The 24,428-nt window shown below is 41.3% G+C and overlaps 1 protein-coding gene across 1 annotated transcript in view; it reads right to left on the bottom strand.

The window, feature by feature from the left end:
• Positions 1-24,428, bottom strand: part of HSD17B12 (hydroxysteroid 17-beta dehydrogenase 12) — a 151,020-nt gene that overhangs the window by 25,698 nt on the left and 100,894 nt on the right. Inside the window, exons 7-8 of the mRNA XM_077818566.1 lie at positions 6,297-6,331; positions 244-325 (exon numbers count right to left, since the gene is read on the bottom strand). Coding sequence (XP_077674692.1) covers positions 244-325; positions 6,297-6,331 — 117 coding nt within the window. The remainder of the gene's footprint in view (positions 1-243; positions 326-6,296; positions 6,332-24,428) is intronic.

Here is a 24,428-nt window from a genome sequence, read left to right as displayed (position 1 = left end):
ATTAACGTGAGCTAGGAACCTTTTAGTTCATGCCCACAGCATCCACACAGGGGAGTCATAACACAGCACTAAGTGCACACTGCTATTCACATCCCCTTACTCCAAAACGCGGAGCAGTGTAGACAAACCCTTACTTCACCAAACCACCAATAGAGGGACCTCAGAAACATTTACTCTCACAGCTTTTGTTGTTACATTTCTGTTTGACAGTTCAGATTGGAGCATACCAAAAGGAAGGTGTACCTTGGTTGCTGAGTACAGAGTGAGCAGTGGAGATGGATACATGCCAGCAGCTGAAGAGATATTCAGGATTATTCCTGTAGATCTGAAAGGCAATGAAAGCACAGTTACTTGCAGGAAAGAACACAGGCTTCAGAAGTGTCTGTTAACTAAAGGGAAATGTTTACTTGCAATAGGGGTCATGTAGATTCATTTATTTAAAAGAAAAATAGTTCAGAGATTTGTCTTCTGATGGCTATAGCAGACATGGGCCTCATTCTCTTTTTGTGCACGTATTAATCAGGAGTAACTCCACTGAAGTCAGTGAAGTTACACAAATGTTAAACTACTGTACTAGAAGAAGTAGGCACTGTACATCTAGGCTAGAGGTTTCAAAATTTTGCCCAACTAAGAGGTGCAAGGGCAACTTACAAAGGTGCTCCAAGGGCAGCTTTCAAATCTCTGCTAAAGTGGCAGGAAATAATAGGAGAAATTTGTAATATATTTTGCACTTCTGTGGTATTTTTCAGAAAGGGACCTGGAGTGGTTTATAAACATCAGTTCACAATGCCCTTGTGAGACAGTAACAAGTACCTATACCCACTGTTCAAATTTTGAAGTAATTTTTTGTTGGACGGGATAGACTTGAAATACACAACAAAAGACAATCCTCTAGATACCAAACACGTTTGGTACCCCACACAGTAAAGTCTACATTTTAAGCATTGATCTGACACATTGGCTATCAGCTGACCTTATATTTACCTTCCAAACCCCAACTCAGGGCTTGTCTACACTACTGCTAAGGTCAATGTAACTTTCCTTGCTTGGGGTGTGAAAAATCTACCCCCCGAGTGATAGAAGTTGCATCGACTTAAAGCAGTGTCTATGCTGTGTTACGTTGGTGGGAGACGCTCTCCTGCTGACTTAGCTTCCAACTCTTGTTGAGGTGGACTAATTACGTCAACAGGAGAATGCTCTCCTGTCGACGTAGTGCACCTTCACCAGATGTGCTATATTGGCACAGATATAGCGTGGTAGCGAAGACAAGCCCTCAGACTATATCATTTGATAAAACAATTATTAAGATTTAGCAAATGAAAGTTCCTTCAAGTATCTTGTAACTCTTTATTATTCCGACTGCAAGTAATTCGTCCACAATGGGGTAGTGAAGTTTTAAGCAAACAGGAAAACTAAGGTTGAAATCTCTCTGAATTGAAGCTTCTGTAATAAACTAACAAGCACTCACAAACCTTTTGTATAACACCTCTGCAAATAGCATAATTAATGTTCCAGTTAATTAGCAAATATCTATCCTTATCGCTATGTAACTGCACTTTGTGAACTGACTGTAAAAAGGCTGCTTTGGAATCACAATGACGTAGTGACATTATTTTTGATAGGTACGCTTTAACACGAGAAGAACAAATTCCATGAAATATATCTTGATTTCCGTTTGTTTCCTGCTAAAGCTTCAGAGTTCCTGATCATAGTATTATTTACTAGTGTAGCAGCCCTCTTGTCTCCCTGGAGTCTTTGTCAAAGTTCCTCAGTAGCTATGATGGGAGAGGCAAAGTATTAACATGGATCAGAAACTAGCTAAGACAAAGTAAGAATAGGACTAAATGGTCAGCTTTCACTGTGGCAAAAGGTTAACAATGGGTGCCACAAGTTTTTGCTAGTAGGTGTTTAGTAGATTTATTCTCGAGCTCAAAACAGGAATGAGCAGTGAGATGGCTAAATTTACATATGTCAAAACCATTTAGATTACTCAGACTAGAGACCACTAAGAAGAACTTCATAAGGCCCAACAATGCTACATGAACGGGCTACAGAATGAGAGATGAAACTGAATATTGACAATGCAAATAATACATACTGGAGAAAATAATTTGAACTAATCATATCCCCTACCGGTTTTTAAATCAACTCTTAACTCAGCTAAAAGACCTGAACATCACTAAGGACACAACTTAATGAAGACCTCTGCTTAATGTGCAGTAATGCTCAAAAAACCAAACAATGTTAGGATGCATATGGAATGGGAGGGTTAACAATACAGAAAATATAATGCAATTCTAAATTAATGGTTTACCCGGACCTGAAATACTGTGCTCAGGTCCTTCTGATCATCCTCTCTCAGAAAAGATAGCAGAAATTCAGGGGATTTGATGAGAATATTAGGAAGAAGGAAAAACGCTCATACAAAGGGTTTGAAAAGACAGACTGTTTACTTTATGGAAGAGATTAAATGAGAGGAGCTATGATAAAAGCACACAGAACAGTTAATGGTATAGGGATAGGAGATCAGACTCTTTGATTCACCCTCTTGTAATACAAAAGCAAGATGACATTTAATTAAAATGAAATACTGGAAATTCAAAACTGGTGAAAGGAAATACTTTTTCCACATGCACAGTTAGGCTGCAGAAGTCATTGCCACAAGAGTTCACTGAGGCCAAAAGCTTAGCAGGATTCAAAAAAAGGATCAGACGTTTATGTGGATAAACAAGAATAGTAAATATTTAAAACTCAAACTAAAGCCTTGGAAATGATATAAACACTTAAGCTTCAGGGCATAAGCCAGTCTCTATTGGGGGTCAGGAAGCAGCTTTCCATAGGGGCAGGTTATACCATAACATACTGCAGAGTTTCTTCCTCTGAAACAGATAGCACTGGCTCCTGTCAGAGAGAGAATACTGGAGTAGGTGGACTACTGGTCTGATCCAGTATGGCAATCCCTATAAAAAATTCCACAAGTCATAAATATAGCCTCCATGCAACAGACTGAGAACCCTATATATTACTATTTTGTTTAGTGCTGACAAAATGCTTTAGTACTGTGAAAGACAAAAATAAAAACTGGTCCTGACCTGAAGAGCTCACAATTTAAACATCACAGAGGGCAGGGAATCCAGATGCGGGGATAACAGTTTCCAATCACCCCATGATTATGGTTTTATTTCTTTCAGGTATCACAGAAGAAACAGGCTTTTTAAGGAGGGATCTGAATAAGGAGAAGGTATTGGTTTGGCAAACTTGACTGGGTAAATTAAACTTGTGATATGCCCCACTCCTCAGTTTGCTGAAGAAAGTTGATTAGCAATAATAAATAAAAAGGTGACTTGCCTAACACACCCTAACACCTCACCATCATTCTACCTTAAGCAGTACAGTGTAAGAGATGCTATATTTAGCTTTCCCACTGTTGCTATGGTAACCACCGGCTGCTCCAGCTGGAGCAAAGTGGAAAGAGCAAGCTTCCTTCATAATGTAATTATGCACTTGCTACTTCTATAGCAATATATACTATAGTTTGATATTTATCTAGAAAAAAAGTCAACTGATTTTTCTTGCTCACAAAGACATAAATCTTAATTTCTTGAGTAGTTCCACGAGGCTCCCACCTTTGCAAACAGCAGACAAAAGTCTGAACATCTACAGCAGAACAGCTCATCTAAGTGTAACACAAAGTACATATTATAATTTTCATATTTAAAATATAAGCATTAGGGAATCAGAAGATGAACAAGAACATAAAGCCTAAATGCCAGCATTTATAGAAGAGGTATTCTTCTAGTGCTGTACGTAATACAAATTAAGAGGAAAGACATACAAGGCGTGGCGAAGTTCTCCTTACAGACAAAGAGTTAGAGATTATAAAGTCTGCTCTGCTATTCCTTCACCTTGAGACATTATACGGATTTACATTGTACAAAAGTGCGTGCACCAAGACAGACAAGTACAGCACTATAATATACACCAAAGTGCATTACAGTAAGTTTTATCTCCTTGAACAGGTTATGCCTAGTGATCATGGGATCGCCAGTATAATACACTTGGACAGAAAGAAAAGGAGTACTTGTGGCACCTTGGAGACTAACCAATTTATTTGCGCATAAGCTTCCGTGAGCTACAGCTCACTGGCCCCCTTAACTTCGTCCAGGCTCATAAACCCAGATGAGGAGTTTGTGTTTGGCCCACAAAGTACAGTTAAACACAGCTACCTGCCATTCATACTCTTGGCCTGGTGAGCCACCAGATCTGTTGTGGCTATAGATTCTGAACAGTGTTAACAGCTTAATAATTTATACCATGGGTGCAGGGGGCTGCAGAACTGGTTTCTGTACCCCGTAAGGTCAAAAAAAAAAAAAAAAAAAAAAACCTGAGCCAGCAAGAATGTAGAGGCTTTTGTCACCCATCTTTCCTTTTCATATTGAGGGTGCCATCCAGGATGGGGGAATCATTTAAAATAGCTCTATATGACTTGGGGGGAAAGGGGGAGCTCTTGAGATTGGTGAACAATTTCTTAGCACTAATATGACTTTTGTCTTCAAACTGCTTTTTGAATATAAAGTCTCACCCTCCTGTGAAGTAAGTATGTATCACCATTTTACAGATGGGGCAACTGAGGCAGAAGGATGGAGTGAATTGCCCATGGCTAGTCAGAACTAGAACTCAGCATACATGGTTCCCTGGTTTATATTCAGACTATGCCACTCAATATTTGTCAAGTTGTATGTAAGTGTACACCATGCTTAACAGAAAAGCAAAGTTCCTGCCCTTAGAAAGTGACAATCTAACTGAAACAAACAGAAAAAGATACAAGACAAAAATAAAAGACCAAACAGTGCTATACACAAGGATTGAGAAGGAATGCAGGGCAGCTTTATGAAAGAGGTGCTTTTAAAAGGAGATATTTGAAGAAAGAGGCTGCCTAGTGGACAGAGCAGGAGGTCTCTTTAAAATGACAGGCGGTTTGAAGGCTACCACAATGCTGAGTGTGTGGTGAATAGAGAAGAGGAACAATCAAAAGAGATAACAAAGGGAAGAAGTACAGCTGAAGATAATCTCTGCCAGCCACATCTACGAAAATCTCCTAAATAGCGTTGTTTTATATATGGCCTACACCTTTTTCATTTGTTACAATTCCTAATTTTGTTTAAAAGAATCCCAGTGTACACAATGTTAAACCCCTCAGAAAAGCTGAGTGACTTCAGTAATGTCCATCTCTTTTCCTTTCATGGCAACAGTAGAGCTACTCAGAATATTTTTACTGCATTTGATTTTGCAGTCAGGCATATGCTACTTATGGTCATGAGCAAAACTATAGCTGCCAGCTTCATACAGGGGAGCAAAGAGTCCCACACTTTGGTCAAGAAAATTTTTGGCCTATGAATCAGGAAACGTCTGATGAAACATGTGTGCTAAGAAAGTGAATCCCAGGGTATACAGACACAAAAGGTTAATTATTTAAGCGCTCGTCAATATTTTAGGTTTGTTTACATACCAACACCACCAGGCTGCATTACCTACTCAAATGGTACTGAAGCATTGTATGTAGTCCCCTCCCATTGTATTTATTTAGTGATGCCAAAAGCAGCAAACTAATCATCATGGCTATCATGCCTGGTGCTATGCAATCTTCCATTCAGCCCCACAACCCTTGGAAATCCAGGCATAGTTCTTGAACAAAAACTGTGAAAATCATGGAACAATCAACATCAACTAGAAAACTGCCACTAGGCTGAGACTTCGGGGCTTTAGTTTTACCTGGGATCTAACCAGGAAGTCAATACATGTCTCCAGCAGTGAAAGACTGGTGTGTATTAACTGTTATTTTAAAGAATTGCCTCAAATTCTGATTTACTATATGATCACAAACTTCCCTCAATATGCCTCCTACTGTATAATGAGAGCACACTCTGAATCCATTTTACTTACAATGACTCTGAGAAATAGCCTTCAGAAGGTTATTCCCAGGAACTGTAACCACCCCCTCAGAATAGCAGGTTGTTGAGTTAGTGCCGATGAGTCAGACGGGCTTTTTAATTCTGTTCTAAAAGAAATCACCACAACAGTGGAGAAGGGGGAAGAGCAAAAATAAAAAGGGAATCGAGTGGAAAAGGCTTCCACCGTCTGATGATTCATGCACCATCAGCGTGACTCACCCAGCAATACTCTGCTGTTAAAACATGGAGGGTAGGTTGATTAGTCACAGTAATGAATTTTTCAAAGAAAGGATTCTCCCCTATAAATAATGATGACTTTGTCTGTATAGTGTTTGCGTGACTCACCTTTCCACCATGCCGGGTAGCACCAATCGTGTCATCTACAAAAAAAGGAAAGAAAACATTCGTGATGGCTGGGAATGTAGATACAGAGTGAGGGAATCCTTCCCTCCCAGAGGCAGCTGCCTGCCCTCTGCCCAACCTCCACTCAAGTCACTCTAGGGGAAACTGAAGACTATATTTTGCATAGGCAGTTTATTTTTATTCAGTGTAACTTGGCAGTGTCAAGCAGTTATGTGCAGTGAATCTGTTGAATTCATCTGCACTGGTAACATCAGTACAGTGGGAGAATCAATTTATCTCAGATATTTTCCACTTCTACAGCACTTTTCATCAGAGGCTTTCAAAATGATTTGCAATGTCATATCACTAGGATGTTTTGGGGCAGGTATAACCTCTGTTTTACAGATAGCCACACAGGGGTAACCAAGTAAGTGGAAAGGCTAACAACAGAATCCAATAGTTTCCCATCCTTTATGCCATCCATCCATCCTTCCCTCCATCCTCCTCTTTTAATTGTGAAAAAAAATTTTAGTGAAAAAAATATTTTCATTTGGTTTTGAGTGGCAAAAGCACTAGCCAGAGCGTAGGCAGGTACTCTGCTAACTTTGGTAGGCTGCTCTTTCAATGCAGCTTGCTATTGAGCTGAATCCCACTTATTAAAGAACACATTCTTTTCTGAGGACACTATGCCATCTGTGTAATAGAAAATAATTCCTACTAGAAACCAGATGGAGGTAAAGAGGTCAATCAGATTTCACTCCTGACCCAGGCCAAGTATTGTTTGAACGAAGTCTTCTAATACGAATGTGAGAATATTATATGCAATATATGTACACAGGCACAGAAGTTATAGGTTATTGTTCTGGTGATGAAGTTCAGAGTAGTCCTAGTTTGCATGCGTGGCTTTTGTTTTTAAACTACAGCTCCTTTAACAACAGAATGAGATCAAGTTACATATAGGAAATATTCAGGACCATTCGAGCAAAGAAAATTTTTCTTAACACTATCCAGCTGGAAATACAGCTTTTTCACACCACGAACATAACCTATATCCACATGGGGGCCATAGTCATGCAAGCTTTTATAAGGTGCAAACAGACTACAGTCCAGACAAGCAAGATATATACTTGGTGCTTTAAAAGGGCCAATTTCACAGAGTTGAAAATAACTGTCAGCCAATTAAGATGGGAGGAAGAATTTAATCAAGAATAGGAATAATGATAATTGGGAATTGTGTAAGACCACTTTATTAGATGCTTCAAAAGCCACAATTGAGGAAGAAGGCTTTGTTGATTATTGATATTGATAATATTGATATTATAATATATATATACAACAAATGGAAGGGAAAGGAAGTTGATAGTAATGAATAAAAATCAGAAGCTAGGAACTGCAGAAAGTTGAAATGGGAAGCAAAGGGACTCAAGGAGAAATCTATTGCCAGCAGAGTTAAGGACAATAGGAAGGAATCCTAGCAATGGTATTGGTCCATTACTAGATGGAAATAGTAGAATTGTCAATAATAATATAGAAAATGTGAAGTGTTAAATAAATATCGCTTTCTGTATTTGAGGAATAAGGATGCTATTGTCATATCATATGATCACACTCTTTCCATTCCACTAATATCTCAGGAGGATGTTAAACAGCAGCTATTAACAGGGAGGCATTTAAATCAGCAACTCCCAATAACCTACTTCCAAGAGTTTTAAAAGAGCTGGCTGAGGAACGTGCTGGACCATTAATGTTGATTTTCAATAAAACTTGGAATACTAGGGAAGTTCCAGAAGTCTGGAAAAAAGCTAATGTTGTGCCAATATTTAAAAAGGATAAAGGGGATGATCTGAGTAATTATAGACCTGTAAGTCTGACATCAATCCTTGGCAAAACAATGGCACAGCTGATGAGGGACTCAATTAATAAAGAATAAAAGGAAAGTGATATAATTAATACCAATCAACATGGGTTTATGGAAAATAGATCCTGTCAGATTAACTTGATTTCCTTTTTTGATGAGATTGCAAGATTGATTGAGACAGTAATACTGCTGATGTAATATACTTAAACTTCTGTAAGACATCTGACTTGTACTGGACAACATTTTGATTAAAGAGCTAGAACAATATAAAATTAACCTTGTGCATTAAATGGATTAAAAGCTGACTGTTACATCTCAAAAGGTAAGTGTAAATGGAAAATCACATTGAATGGATGCATTTCTAGTGAGGTCTTGCAGGGATAAGTTCTTGACCCTATGATATTTAACTTCTTAACAATGATCTGGAAGAAAACAAAATAATCACTAATAAAGTTTGTAGATGACGTAATTGGGGGAGTGGTAAATATCGAAGAGTACAGATCACTCATTCTGGATTACTTGGTAAACTGGGCACAAGCCAATACTACGTGTTTTAATACAGCTAAATCTATCTATCTATATATAGGCTATGATAACTGGATGGGGGACTCTATCCTGGGAAGCAGTGACTTTGAAAAAGACTTGAGTGTTGTAATGGATAAACAGCTAAACATGAGTTCCAAGTGCGATGCTGTGGCCTAAAGGGCTACTGCATAAACAGGGGAATCTCAAGTTGGAGTAGAGAGGTTATTTTACCTCTGTACTTGGCGCTGGTGTGACCTCTGCTGAAACACTGAGTTCAGTTCTGGAGTTTACAATTCAAAATGTATGTTGATAAATTTGAGTGTGTTCAGAGAAGAGCCACAAGAATTATTAAAGGGTTAGAAAACATGCCATATAGTGATGGACTCAAAGGACTCAATCTATTTAACTTAACAAAGAGAAGGTTAAGAGGTGACTTGATTACAGTGTAAGTACTGATATGGGGAACAAATATTTAATAATGGGCTCTTCAATCTAGCAGACTAAGGTACAGCGCGATCCAGTGGCTGGAAGTTGAAGCTAGACGAATTCAGACTGGAAATAAGGGGTAAATTTTTAATCGTGAGGGTAAAACAGATTATCAAGGATGGCGGTGGATTCTCCATCACTGGCAATTTTAGAATCAAGATTCGATGTTTTTCTCAAAGACACATGCTAGGAATTTTCAGTGAAATTCTCTGATCTGTGTTATACAGGAGGTCAGACCAGATTATGACAATGGATCCTCTGGCCTTGGAATCTATGAATAAGCTATCCCAATGCCCTGAGATAAGCTACCTCAACAATGACTTTGATAGGCCACCATCTCCAAACACAAGATCTGACTCAATTTCCCAAATAGCTCAGAAATCCCCCTTAGAGCCTAGAGTGCTAATTTTAGAAAAAACATCAAGCTCTAGACAGATTTTTGTCTCTGTGTACTTTCGGCAGGGATTGGCTCCGATTAGGGAGATTGGTATGAGGGTCTGTTTATTTCCAATTGTAACAGGAGGTGGAAACATACATGGTTATGCTATCCAAATATTTTACAAAGCTATTTAAAAACAGCTCTATAATTATAATTCATGCTTTTAATTAAGGACTTTTCCTTGGTCCTTACACACACACACATACACACACTCACTCTTCTAACTTTAATTTTATTGAACGACAGTCCTACTGAAAAGTTTTAAGGAAAACAAGCACCAAACTGTATTTCAAGAGACAGTGATCAGCCTTTTTTAAAAAATTGAGTATTATAGTAGAGTTTAACTCATCAATGAATAACTCTTGGCCAAAATACCAGATATAATGCATTTTAGTAATTAGAGCTAGAAAAGACGTTAGGTCAGCGTTCATGCCTGTGACAAGTTCAAGATACCATCCCCAATAGTATCAGTTCAATATCTGGTCATTTATACCAACGCCAAGAAATAGCAACTGCCAATGATCTTCACGCCCCTTATATTGTATAGCATTCTTGTGTTCCAACAAGATTTCTGGAGGAGCAATATAAAATCGCCCCAAAACAATGCTTCCCACTGGATCCAATTTATTTTGACAGTTTTACAAAAATGACTTTTGCAGGGTAGTGGCAGTGGTGATGAATCTGTGTAGATAAATTGTGAAAGTGTAGAACAACTCCATTTCAAGACACCTTTGTGCTTCTATAACAATTTTTTTTAAAACTTCAAATCTTAATATTAATTTTGAAGTATTATTTGTATTATTGTAGCACCTGTGAGCACCAGCCATGGACCAGGACCCAATTGTGCTAGACCTTGTCTATACTTTAAAGTTACTAAGAATGCTTCTGGCCAGCATCGCTACCATCATTCAGGGAAGTGGTGTTATTACATCGATGGAAAAAACCCTTTTGTTGGCACAGATTGTGTCTGTATTACTGAATTATGCCTGCATAGCTATCTCTAGACATACCTCTAGGTGCTGTACAAACACACAGCAAAAAGATAAACCCTGACCCAAACAGCATACAATCTTACCACTGCGTTAGCTCTCACATACTCTTATGGTGAGTTTGAGCTATATTCTGCTCTAAACAAAAAACGTCCCTACAAAGACGGAAGAAAAAGCCAACAGTCACAAAATGGAACAGCTAAGTTTCAGTTACACAAGTTCTTATAAAGCCAAAGTAGACTCTTCTATTGCATGGCATGAGCAGTTTCTATCTGATGTCACGTGATCCCTAGGGTGGGTAGGAACCATGGCCTTTACCACTCAAAGAAAGGAACTCAAGATGGCAGCAGCAAAGAGGCTGGATCCAAAGACGTACAGACCTGGCACCTGTGGTGTTCGTTCTGTCCAAAGCCCTCCAGCTGAGTCTTTTGCTCAGTGGCTGTATGTTGTCAGAAACATGATTAGCCATCTTTTAGAACACCCTCCCAGAGCCCAAGCCGCAGAGTCTTAAGTAGATGCTGTACTAATATTTCATTCTGGAGCAGTTAACCTCCTCTCTAATCACAGACTCATTTCTTCATCCATTCCCACAGAAAATATCAATACAGGAAACCCTTCCACAAACTGGAGATACCACCCTCCTAGCTCAGTGTAAATTGAATTAATTGCTTTGGAAGTGGGGGCCAATACGTTAACCTTCATCCCCCCAAGTAAATGATGACATCAGGCCTTAGACTTAACTGAAATCTGTGGTGTGAAATGCCTTCAGTCAGTTTTGTATATTGCACACATGGAAAACATGGAAGTTCCCTGTAACTTATGGAGGTTCTTCAAGATGTCTTGCCCCTATCTGTATTCCACATTTGGTTATGCATGCGCATCATGCACCTGAGATCCGCAATTTCTAGCAAGTAGTGTCAGTTGGTCCACACCTCAGCAGTTCTTCTTGTACTCTGAAACAAGGGTACGTACAGTGACCAATTCCTCAAGTTCCTCTCCTACTGCTAATCAGAAGGATCCAAAGAGAGGGGAAGGAGAGTGGATAGTGGAATACATATAGGGACCACACATTTTGAAGAACATCCAGTTACAGGTAAGTAACCTCTCTTACTTTGAGTGCTGGTCCCTGTGTGTATTCCACATGAGTGATTGACAAGCAATATTTAAACAGGAGGGGGTGGAAGGATGCAATTGGTATAGATGCCTATAGAACTGCAGTCCCAACAGCTGCATCTGCAGGAGGCAGCTTGAACTAATACATGATGCTTTGTGAACAGATGAATGGAGCTCCAGATATCTACTAAGGTATTAATCGAAGAGATGCTATTAAGGTTGTTTGTGTTCTAGTGGAATGGACTCTCACCCCACGTGGGAGAGAAATACACACCACTTGATGACAAAATGATGCAGCCAAAGATACTTAGTCTCTGAGCAGATAATGCCTAGCCTTGCCATCATTCCACTGTAGCAAAAAACTGCCTTGGTGATTTTCTAATCCATGTTGTCCTTTGCAGGTATAATACCAGACCTTTTCTGATGTTGAAAGAGTGAAGTCTACTCTCCCACCAGGAAGCATGAGGTTTTTGGGAAGAATACTGGTAAATTCAAATTACTTTAGGGATGAATTTCAGGTGAAAGTGAAGGGAAACCTCCTTATGAAAAATGGTGTACAGTAGGTCTACCAGGAGTGCTCCCATTTCACTGATCGTTCTGATCAATGTAATGGCAACTAAAAAGGCGACATTCACGTAAAGACGGGACATAGAATATGGAGCCAGTTCTTCAAGTAACGGTGTGGTTAGTACTTACAGTATGAGGTTGAGGTCCCACTGTGGTTCAGGTTTCACCACCGGTGGGAAGGTTCCTGAAAGTCCTACCTAGAATAGAGTTATTGCTAGATGAGTAAAAATAGAGTCTCTCTCTACTGGGGGGATGGAAGGCACTGACTGCTGCTAGATGGGCCTGCAGGGAACTAATGGAAAACCCTGACGTTTTCATGGACAGAAGATAGTCTGAATAGACTGAATGGCTTCTGAGCATGAATGTTCTAAGATCTGATGCTCATCCAAACACCAGGCCATGATGTGAAGGAAGCCTGGGTTGGGATGTCAGATCTTGCCATTCTCCTGAGCTAGTAGATACTGGAAGGGTCAGATGCTGATGGGAGGAGGAGTTAACATTTGCAGAAGGTCCAGAAACCAGAACTGTCTGTGTCATCAGTTGGGTGCTACGAAAATGCCAAGCTGTGACAGAGCGAATCTTCCACAGAACTTGTGGTAGTGGACAGATGGGAGCATATCTGAGATGATCTGTCCAGGATAACAGAAAAGCATTTGCCCCTGGAATTGCAGTTCAGAGCTGCCCTAGAGCAGCACAGAATAAACTTCTTGTTTGTTTGGGATCCAAACAGATTCCAGGATGGTGTTCCTCTCTGTGTGAGGATCTTGTTGAGGATTGAATTGTGTTATCTCCCACTTAAGACCATAAGAATGGCCATACTGGGTGAGACCAAAAGTCAATCTAGTCCAGTATCCTGTCTTCGGACAGTGGCCAATGCCAGGTGTTTCAGAATGAAAGAACAGAACTGGCAATCAAGTGATCCATCCCCTGTCACCCATTCCCAGCTTCTGGCAAACATGGGCTAGGGACACCACCTCTGCTCATCCTAACTAATAGCCATTGATGGACTTATCCTTCATGAATAGGAGAAGTGCCTGCTGAGAATATTCATTAAACAATCCAGTGCACCTGATAGATACGTAGCTAAGAGAGTTATGTGATTTGACACATCAATTTCATAAACTGACTTCTTCTAGGCAGAGAGGAAGAGATTTTGCTCCACCTTGTTTATGTGAGTGTCATGTTTTCTGACACTATTTGGAGGGATAGCTCAGTGGTTTGAGCATTGGCCTGCTAAACCCAGGGTTGTGAGTTCAATCCTTGAGGGGGCCACTTAGGGAACTGGGGCAAAAATTGGGGGATTGGTCCTGCTTTGAGCAGGGGGTTGGACTAGATGATCTCCTGAGGTCCCTTCCAACCCTGATATTCTATGATTCTATTCTATGATTTGGACATGGTGAGATGAAATAAGTGGAAGGAATGCATTACAGACTAGACGGACTGCTCTAAGTTCCAGTAGGTTGATATGCATCCTGGACTCATGAGAAGTCCATGCACATTGTGGGGGGCGGGGGGGGGGGGTGTAGTTCTCCAGGTGGGATTCCCAGCCAATAAGTCTTATGTCGGACAAGGTCACATCAGGTGTGGGTGGGATGAAAGGAACTCTCACATGTACTTGTTCCAGGTTCAACCAGCAGACAAGAGAATATGTGACTTTGGTGGGAATTCTTACTCTTGTGTTTATGTGGTCTCTGTCTGGACAGTAGATGGACCACAGCCAGGCCTGTAGGCAATGTACATGAAGACTGGCAAACGGTGTTACATAAGTGCATGATGCCATGGAGGAGATCAGGGAAAGGCAGCCCTTGACAAAGATTCATGGTCTGAAAAGTAACTTTCTTTTCACATTGTTCATGGCTTGGAATATTTCCATAGGAGATAGGCCCATGCTGAGATTGAATCTAGGGTCACTCCTATAAAGTCTATAGTTCTAGTAGGAAAAGTGGACTTTTCTTTGTTGACGAAGAGTCTCAAGGCTGCCGGAAGAACAGCCACTGAATGTACCTCCTGACTAGAGTAACCCATTATGAGCCAGTCAACTAGATGCGGAAAGACTGTAGTTGTGATGTCTCATTTGGCCCGCCACCATTGAGACGACCTTCATGAAGACCCTGGGTGCTGTTGCTCATCTAACTGGGAGTATTCTGAACAGTGATGTTCTTGTCCCACCAGAAACCTGAGGAACTTTCTGTGGAATGGATGAATCTTCATATGAAAGTAGGTGTCTTTCATGCCAAGAGCTGTGAACAGCATTCCCTCCTTTATGGAGGAGATTATTGATGCCAGCATAACAATTTGGAATTCTGATTTGTGAACAAAAACGTTTAATTGCTGAAGGTCAAGAATGAGTCTCCATCCTCTATTTTTCTTGGAGACTATGAAATATGAACAATTTCCTTGTTACTGATGTGGCACTTATTCTACAGCATTCACTGCATGAGAGAATCTGCCTCCTGACAGAGAATCTGCTCGTGAGAGTGGTCCCTGAGAAGGGGCCAGAAAGAAGCTGTGAGTGTGGGGAAGGAACTCTATAGAGTAGCTGCAGTGGATGATTACTAGTACCTATTTTGTCTGTTGTGATGACCCTCCAAATTGTGGGAAAAGAGGGTGAATCAGCCACCAAAGGTTGGGGAATTGGGGGCCAGTAGTGGATGGCACCAATAGGGTTAAGCAGTGCTCAATTGCACCATCAAAAATAACCCAATCCACCATCCAGGGGTTAAGTAGTTACAGATATGGTAAAAAGAACTGTATAGCTACGCCTTTGTACCCTCTAGTATTTGCGTGGTTGTTCAAATGAGCACTGGTGGTAGAACAGTTGGGGAGGTGGTCTTGGCTAATACATCTGTTTATGGGTGTTTCCTCTTCGAGGCCAGGCTGTAAGTGTCCACATAGTGGAAGGCTGTCCTAGAGTCCTTCAATGAGCCTAGAGACATCAGTCTTCTTGTTAAATAAATTAGACCCATCGAAAGGCAAGTCCTCTATGGTATGTTGAGCCTTCCTGGGGAACCCCACGATGTGCAGCCAAGATTCATGCCTCATGACCACTCCTGTGGCTATCCCTCGAAACATAATGTCAGCGGCATCCGCTCTGGCCACCAGTTTGCCTTCCTCAGTGAGAGCCTGGAAATGGGCCCTGTCCTCTTGATGGAGTTTGCCCTTGAAGTCAAAAATTTTCAAGTAATTGTTGAAATCCTATTTTGCTAACAAAACTTGCTAGTTAGCTATACAGAACTGAAGACTTGTAGAAGAAAATGCCTTCCTCTCTAGGAGGTCAAGTCATTGTTGACTTGGGATGCTGTAAACCTAGACCTTTCAGTGGCTGTTTGCACCACTAACGAGTTGGGCGCTGGGTGTGAGAAAAGAAACTCTGCTCCTTTGGCTGGTACAAAAATCACACCTATCAGCCCTTTTTGGGGTGCGGGCATAAGAGGCCAGAGTGTACCAGACTACCCTAGCTAGTTACATGATGGCCTCATTTACTGGAAGTGCCACCCTATTGGGATCAGAACGTTGCAAAATCTCCAGGAGATGATGCTTAGAATCCTGGTCCTCTCCTTTAGTGGACTCTGGAGGCCATTCACCACTCTGATATTGCCTGTGGTTGTCAGGCAGGGAAGGTGAAGATGGGGAATTGCCCTATCTGATAAGGATGATGACACACCCATCAGTATCTCTGGATCAATCTCCTCTCCCTCATACTCTGTAGAAGAGGTACCGTAGGACTCATGGATGGATCTGGAATGTCTAATGTAGGAATACTATGGGTGCCAGTAGGGCCAATATTAAGGCTTGACTGGTTGAGGGGGAGCTCACAGCATCAGGTCACATGGCAGTCATATCTGTGTGGCACATGGACTCCAGATTTCCTTGAGTCTCTGTCCAAACTCATCTCCTTATGGGGGAGTGAAGAATCATCTGGATCCTCCAACTCCTTCAAAGAAAAGGCCAGTTTCTGCTCGACCAGCACAGCAGTCAGTGGGCAAAAGTTCCTGCCTCTGAACCAAAGAGGGGAACAGGTAGTTTCAAGGTAGATTCATCTGGTGTCAAAATGTCTCTGGACCCCAAAGAAGAAATGACTGAGGATAAGGAAGGGTGAAGATATATGCTGGTGAGGTGTAGGTTTCAGTTAATCCCAAAGTTCTGCGCATTCTAGTAGTCAGTACCAAGGGTATGGTGCATTGGCAGTCATCGTGAACAGCAGGTCTTTATGGAGATACAATTCTATGATTCTAAGACTGGAATGGACCTTGAGAGGTCATCTAGTTCAGCCCCCTGCACTCATGGCAGGACTAAGTATTATCTTGATGGGTGAGTACCGTTGAAGAGTCTGACAGTGAGCTCTTAGATGGTGTTAGTAGATACTGATCTTTAGGCTTATGAATTGGAGCTGACGTCAGTATTGGCAGATACTTTCTCCTTCATACCTTGCCCTCATGATAGGAGGGTTTAAAGTAGGCCATTAAGTCCTTAGGACTTGCATGTGAGGACTCACCCAACTCGGATGGAGTCAGGGGGGATCCCTCCTTTTTGAAACAGACCTGGAAGGAGATTAGTCCTTATGCTTATGACAGTGGCCCTAACCTTCATGAGAAGTACGGATTGCTGACTCCTTGGGTTTAAGCAGCTCTGGCTTGGCTCCTGAGCTTGTGCTTGGAGTGGCACTGCTCGCTGGTAGAGGCCAATTTACGGTAGAGGGGTCTCCCTGGCTGGGTCCGACTGAGGTCTCATAGCTTTCTCCATAAGACGTTTCCTCAGTCAGAGCTCTTGTGCTTAGTGGGTTCACAGGGCAAACTAGCAGAAAATGCTGAACTTAGCTGAGATATGTGCCTCCCCCAGACAATAAAAGCAACATTGGTACTTGTCACTCACAGACAAGGAGTGGGGCTGGGAGAGGTTTTTAAACCCTGGGACTCTTTGCACAGTCTGTCTGCAGGGACAAATGAAATTGTACTAACTATACTAAGACAAACTCTAACCCCAGGAGGAATATGCACAAAGAAGAATCTTATGTTCAGGCATGTATAATTAACTCTCCCATTCCCCTGTATGTGCAGCATTAGTACAAACAGTAATTCTTTCCTTAATATTAAAATGATCAAGCCTTTCTTATTCATTACTGTTCAGAAGTGAGATGGGGTGACTAAAGACAGTCAGATACATTACATAGTGAATGTTACATCACTGCTGGTTAACAGTGATATTACAAATCCAGTCCTGAAAAACATGCAACTGTATCTATTCAGTGCTTAAATTACACAAATTAAGAAACTGTAAAACCAGTGACAGTTATGGCACAAGATTAGGGACAGGATACAGGCACCCAGTATGGAAATCAAACAGCAATTCAGTATTAGCAACTGGCTATCTATAGATACCCAGTTGAGGAACAGGGCATTTTGTTTTTAAGAACTTTAAAACCTGCAAAAGATCTAGTATCTACGGATTAGAATGCAGTGGGGACAAGACATCAGATCTTGGAGAAAAGAATGCCAAAAAAGTTACTGATAAAGAGGCAATTGGATACCAAAAATGTGTCATGATTTACAGAAAGCCCTCACCATCCTTGCAGTGTCACCCCTATTGGTGGTTACTGAGAGCACTTGTGATTTTTCAGTTAGATAGTGATTTTTATGAATAAACTGCTGGTTTCCACTGGGATGCCACTACTGCAAGAAAAACTACAGTTCTTGAGAATTCTACTGCTCTTGCCTTCTTCTCTAAATGTTGGTAACTTCAGGCCAAGTGGCCAGGCACTGGCAACTGCCTGTATACAAACTGCTAACACATTAAATGAAATGTTATTCATTTCAGGTAGTATGGACAATTCCCAGTATTTCCATTAAGGAAGTGTTCAGGACAGCCTTCTTGCTGCAGAAAGTTTCCAATTTTTCAAGTTTTATATGTTTTGGTAAAGGAGGGTACACTTACACCACTAATGACTGCTTCATTGCCTGTGCACTGACAGTTTCTCATGTATTTGGAAATCTCTCAACACTACCATCACTGGGCTTATGTACACACACACACACACTTCCCCAACATCCTGATTCCCTTAGCATTACAATTCATTAGAGGGCATTTATTCATTTATTGTCAAGCCAGTCATCACCTTCTGATGCACAAAAATTGTCACTGCAGATTGGAGTGAATGTAAACACTAATACAGTCTCTTGAAATACGTAATCAGCATGTCTCTTCTCATACTCTACCACCAATTCAACATTCCACTGCGAAGATACCGAACTTCAGACCCATGCCAATTGATTTTTAAATCCAGGGAAATTGCAGCTCCTACACCAGTTGTTTCAGAAAAAACACACAACTGGAATATGCAACTATGTAATAAGCAAGTTACCTTTGTTTTATGTTTTAAAATAGGCACTACATTTAATGCTCCTATTCATTAAGAATGGTGCCAGCATGAAGATTAACGACCACTTTAATGACTCTCCAGTGGTTATTCACCAGAAATATCCAGTTCTCCCCCTTAATTATCATTTGAAGTTGTATTTCCTCCCCACTTCAAACCTGGAAGATATATACTTACCATTGACATGGAGCAGTTGTCCAGGAGCATTGCTTAGGAAAGGGCCCTAGTTTGTTCAGGGAAATCATTCTCAACGTTTAGAAAACCTTCCACTTAAAATCTAAACAGTAGGGAATGTTAGCGTAAAAGTTAAACTATGGTGCACACAAATGTTAAAATGTACAAGGTTTATGTTGCTGTGGCCATATTGCTTCTAATACTAGAATTCTGCATCTAGAAAGACAAACAGTCATGTTAAATATGGGGAGACTGCTGCTGGGCTAGAACTCATTCTCCTAGCTTTCAAAACAAGTGCTGCTCTGGAATTTAAAGCATTTACCCAGCTCCTTAGTGTGTAATCAGCAGGATGAAGCTAGAGAACTTGCAAAAGAATTTTAAATTCTCCTACAGTTAAGATAACTTTTTCTTGGATTTCACATACACAGGTCTGGGACAAAGTTACAATAAGCTAGTAATAATGTAAGTTTCTGAAGAGACTACTGAAATAGTCCCCTGTGGTGTAGGACATTGTACATCTCCTTTATTTTAAGGGAACAAAGAAAGAAGTGTCTGCCACTAGAATGTAGTTTATGGTTCAAATGCTCTGGAGTGAGATGAAGCAGCAAGACCATTGGGTCGAACCAGAGGAACAGCTTATAGTTTGGGAGCATAATGTAGGAAAATCTCATTCTGTGGGCAAGTTAATGACAGAATGGTAAGGGCAGTGTCATTCGATTCATACAAATCTAAAGAATCATAATGTCAATGGTGTCACCCTCCGTGGTGTGGCGGGGGGAGGGGGGGAAGAGGAGAGAGAGACATGACTCACTGGACCCCATGCTCTCAGCTCCAGGTCCTCCAGTTGGTGGAAATTTGGATAATACAAAGTTGTCAGAAATAGGTCAAATCGAGTATCATTAAAAAGTCCTTTCTCCCACAAACACAACATACTTAGAACAATTATTTAGACAGGTATTTGAGAAAGTGTTTAAAAATAAAAAAAAAATTAATATTACTTTAACACAAGGATGCACGGCTTACTTAAGAGACATTGATCTTTGGTCATCCTAGGGAAGTTAGCCTTGAAAACATTTATTCATCAAAGTCATCGTAAGTGTTCTCTCCATGTAGGGCACCAACAGACACATTGTCACACTGATCCTCATGCAAGCTGCACTCACGCATCTCTGTACAAGGCAGGTTGCTGGCCAGACATTTGCAGGGTGATGAGCATCTGGTCTTTGTACACAAACATTTGATTAGCTGAAGGGTTGATTCAGAAGTGCGCGGTATTTCACACAACTGGGGAGATCAGTCTATCCTCCAAAACCCACCCATGCCCGACAAGGAAGGGTAGTTTTGGATGCACTCTATTATCTCACAGCCACTCCATTGCTTGATAATTTGCCCTCTTGCCCACATATAAATGCACCTCTTATCAGTAGCAATTTTTCTCCATTTATCTGCTTCTTGGGAGACATCCACCAGCACAGCTCTACAAGTGTCATAATGTTTGTCTTCAGATGGTAAACTCAGCATATGAAAACCTCCCCCTGCATTTTTGACCTCATCAGTGACCATCTCATCTTCAGAGCAAGAAGAGCCTTCAGAGACTGAATCAAATGCATTCCAGTAAAATAAATTGGTCTTTCTACAGGCAACCTTCCAGTAGCATCACATCCTGAAAGGGCGTGGAAATCCAGCAGTGGGGTGGCTTTTAATAGTCCGAGTGTTAGGAACACACCTCTGAGGGATATACAGAGATTCTGTCAAGCCTGCTCATGGGAACGATGAAGAAACTCCACTGAGCAGTGCAAGACAACAGCTTCATTATAGCATGCAACAACAAAATTTTCAGAGCATTTCTTTGCATGCTGGAGCATTTTTCCTGCAAGGTATGAAGTTAACTCATCTTTTGTGCGAGTATAAGACAATAGCTTCTTCATTGTGACATTGGAGATGTCTGAGGAGTCAATGATTTTGTACTGGACAATACTAGTACAATGCTATACCATGGAATCTCTTCTTTCTGTTAATATTTTTACCTGAGTCTTCTGCATATGTATCAATCCTCAGGTGGACTTTGTCATCAGTCCACCAATTTCTCTGTAGCCTCATAATGAAGTTTTCAGCCAAATCTCGGCAGGTATTAATAGTTTCTGGTTTGTTGAGAGCTTGTATCTCAGCCATACCAGCTATGATTGCTACTCAAAAGGCATCTGTGGAATAAGGTACCAGTCACATTGTCCACTAGGTCCTGGCTTAGGAAGACCACACAAGATGCTTTTTACCTGGTACATATGTATTGTTCCATCGCATTCAAACATCAATCGTGGTACCATGGAGAACTCGTATTTTCTCCCAAAGTCTCTCTCAGAGCAATATCATGCAGAGATCTGGACAATGACCAGGAGACACACAAACAATGATCTGCCTGCAGTTAGCTCTGTAACAGCACCTGCCACCATGTACTTTGACTTTATTCTTTTGCATTTGAGAACAGCTTTAGTCTGTTCTTCTTGACTGGAGCCCATAGATGGATTATGCCTCGGATAATTCTTTGGGGTTTGAAGGCTCCATACGAGTCATGACCCAAAGTATCCATTTGACTGACATCTTTAGCTATCTCATCACTGAAGACTGCTTTCATAATGATATTAATGAGCCCTGATTCATCATATACAAATGGATTGTCAGTGCACGTAAACTCATTCTCTATCTTTAAAATTGCTCCTACTTGGCATTTATCACCACCTAATGAAACTAGATAATGCTTGGTTATTTCCAGGCAAGTCATCCCAGCCATGATTAATATTTCATTCAAAATTCAATGGAGTTTTGGGGTTGTCAGGAAAACCCAGGAAAGAGCATTTGGATGCTGTGTTATGTCCACCAACCTCCCTCCCCAATGCCAATGACTTTCATTGCTCTGTTTTCATGTTCTAGGGCTTCATCTAAACCAAATGCACAGCAGAGACTTGTGACCTTTCAAAACCCAATTTCCTTTTGGAAATTTCTCCCATATGTCAGGATCAAACTTTCCTATGCCTCTTATTTCAGTGAGGTACCAGACAGTCACTGTAAAATAGTTCGTGAAATACTTTTTTTTGCTTCCAATGCGGCAAGATGCAAATTCCAATTAGCAGTCCTGACAAATCAAATAAAGAACAGCAAAGACTCAACCATCTTCACGCACCATCCCAAAAAGTTTGCTTTGTCACTGATTCAACCTCACTGAATTGCTTGATCCATTCTGGGATATTCATAGAATCATAGAAGATTAGGGTTGGAAGAGACCTCAGGAGGTCATCTACTCCAACCCCCTGCTCAAAGCAGGATCAACACCAACTAAATCATTCCAGCCAGGGCTTTGTCAAGCCTGGCCTTAAAAACCTCTGTGGATGGAGATTCCACCACCTCCCTAGGTAATCTATTCCAGGGCTTCACCACCCTCCTAGTGAAACAGTTTTTACTAATATCCAACCTAGACCTACCCCACTGCAACTTGAAAACATTGCTCCTTGTTCTGTCATCTGCCACCACGGAGAAGAGCCTAGCTCCATCCTCTTCGGAACCTCTTGGAAACCTCCCTTCAGGTAGTTGAAGGATGCTATCAAATCCCCCCTCACTCTTCTCTTCTGCAGATTAAATAAGCCCAGTTCCCTCAGCCTCTCATAAATCATGTGCCCCAGCCCCCGAATCATTTTTGTTGCCCTCTGCTGGATCCCTCCAATTTGTCCACATCCTTTCTATAGTGGGGGGCCCAAACTGGATGCAATACTCCAGATGTAGCCTCACCAGTGGCAAATAGAGCAGAATAATCACTTCCTTGATCTGCTAGCAATGCTTCTACTAATGCAGCCCAATATGCCATTCGCCTTCTTGGCGACAAGGGCACAATGTTAACTCATATCCAGCTTCTTGTCCACTGCAATCCCCAGGTCCTTTTCTGTAGAGCTGCCGCTTAGCCAGTCGGTCCCCAGCCTGTAGCAACGCACGGGATTCTTCCGTCCTAAGTGCAGGACTCTGCGCTTGTCCTTGTTGAACCTCAGAGTTCTTTTGGCCCAATCCTTCAATTTGTCTAGGTCACTCTGGACCCTATCTCTACCCTCCAGCATATCTACCTCTCCCCCCAGCTTAGTGTAATCCACAAATTTACTGAGGGTGCAGACCATCCCATCATCCAGATCATTAATGACAATGTTGAACAAAACCAGCCCCAGAACCGACCCCTGGGGCACTCTGCTTGATACCGGCTGCCAACTAGACATCAAGCCGTTAATCACTACCCGTTGAGCCCAACAAGCTAGACAACTTTCTATCCATCTTATCATTCATCTAATCCATACTACTTTAACTTGCTGGCAAGAATACTGTGGGAGACCATATCAAAAGCTTTGCTAAAGTCAATGTATATCATGTCCACCGCTTTCCCCATATCCGCAGAGCCAGTTATCTCATCACAGAAGGCAATCAGATTGGTCAGGCATGACTTGCCCTTGGTGAATCCATGCTGACTGTTCCTGATCACCTTCCTCACCTCCAAGTGCTTCAAAATGGATTCCTTGAGGACCTGCTCCATGATTTTTCCAGGAACTGAGGTGAGGCTGACCTGTCTGTAATTCCCCGGATTCTCCTTCTTCCCTTTTTAAAAGATGGGCACTATATTTGCCTTTTTCCAATTGTCTGGTACCTCCGCCAATCGCCACAAGTTTTCAAAGATGATGGCCAATGGCTCTGCAATCACTTCAGCCAACTCCCTCAGCACCCTCGGATGCATTGTATCTGGCCCCATGGACTTGAGCATGTCCAGCTTTCCATATTGCAGCTCTCCATCATGTGCAATAGGTCACAGAGTGGAATGCATGCTGGATGTGTGGAACTGGTCTTGCACATCCTGTGTTTTCTGGGAAATGTCTTCAAACATGTCAGTATGCTTTTCAAAGACGACATGTAATTACATTATGTAACGTATGTTATGTAACTATGCACACACCATTTGCAGATGGATTCCAGGAATTTCTTGCTGGATGTTGATGTCTTAACCATTCCTCATGACAACTCTTTGGACAGAATAAACAAAGCTGATCATCAGTACCACTGAACTGCTTCCTTTTTGCCGATTATGGCAAATAACTTGAAGCATTTCTTCCATTTATAATAATCTGTAACAGTAAAAAATTAGTTAGATATCTTGTTCTGAGCATTAACTGATAACAGTACAGTCCGTCAAGGGTCACAATTTAACTTTGTGAGGGCTGCACGTTTGACATGCCTGTGTTAAAGTACTATTAAACAAAGCCGATTTTTAAAAAAATTCTTATGTATCTTATGTGTAATTGTTCAAGAGTTGTCATGTTTGGTACCTTGTGTTCGTAAGAGAAAAGGTTTTGAATGATACCCAACTTGACCCTTTCTGACAACACTGTATCATCAAAATTTCCACCAACCAGAGGACCTAGAGCTGGAAGCTAGGGTATGGGGGAGGGGGAAGAAGAGGGAAGTGGGGGGAGTGAGTCTCCTTTGCTGTGCCACACAGGGGCACACCACTGAAATTATGATTCTACAGATTTTTACCAATCAAATTACACCTTCCTTACCCTTTTATCATTAGTTTGCCCATGAAATT

The sequence above is a fragment of the Eretmochelys imbricata genome, chromosome 6, assembly GCF_965152235.1.
Source record: "Eretmochelys imbricata isolate rEreImb1 chromosome 6, rEreImb1.hap1, whole genome shotgun sequence".
NCBI lineage: Eukaryota > Metazoa > Chordata > Testudines > Cheloniidae > Eretmochelys > Eretmochelys imbricata.
This window is presented reverse-complemented; position numbering and strand designations above follow the sequence as displayed.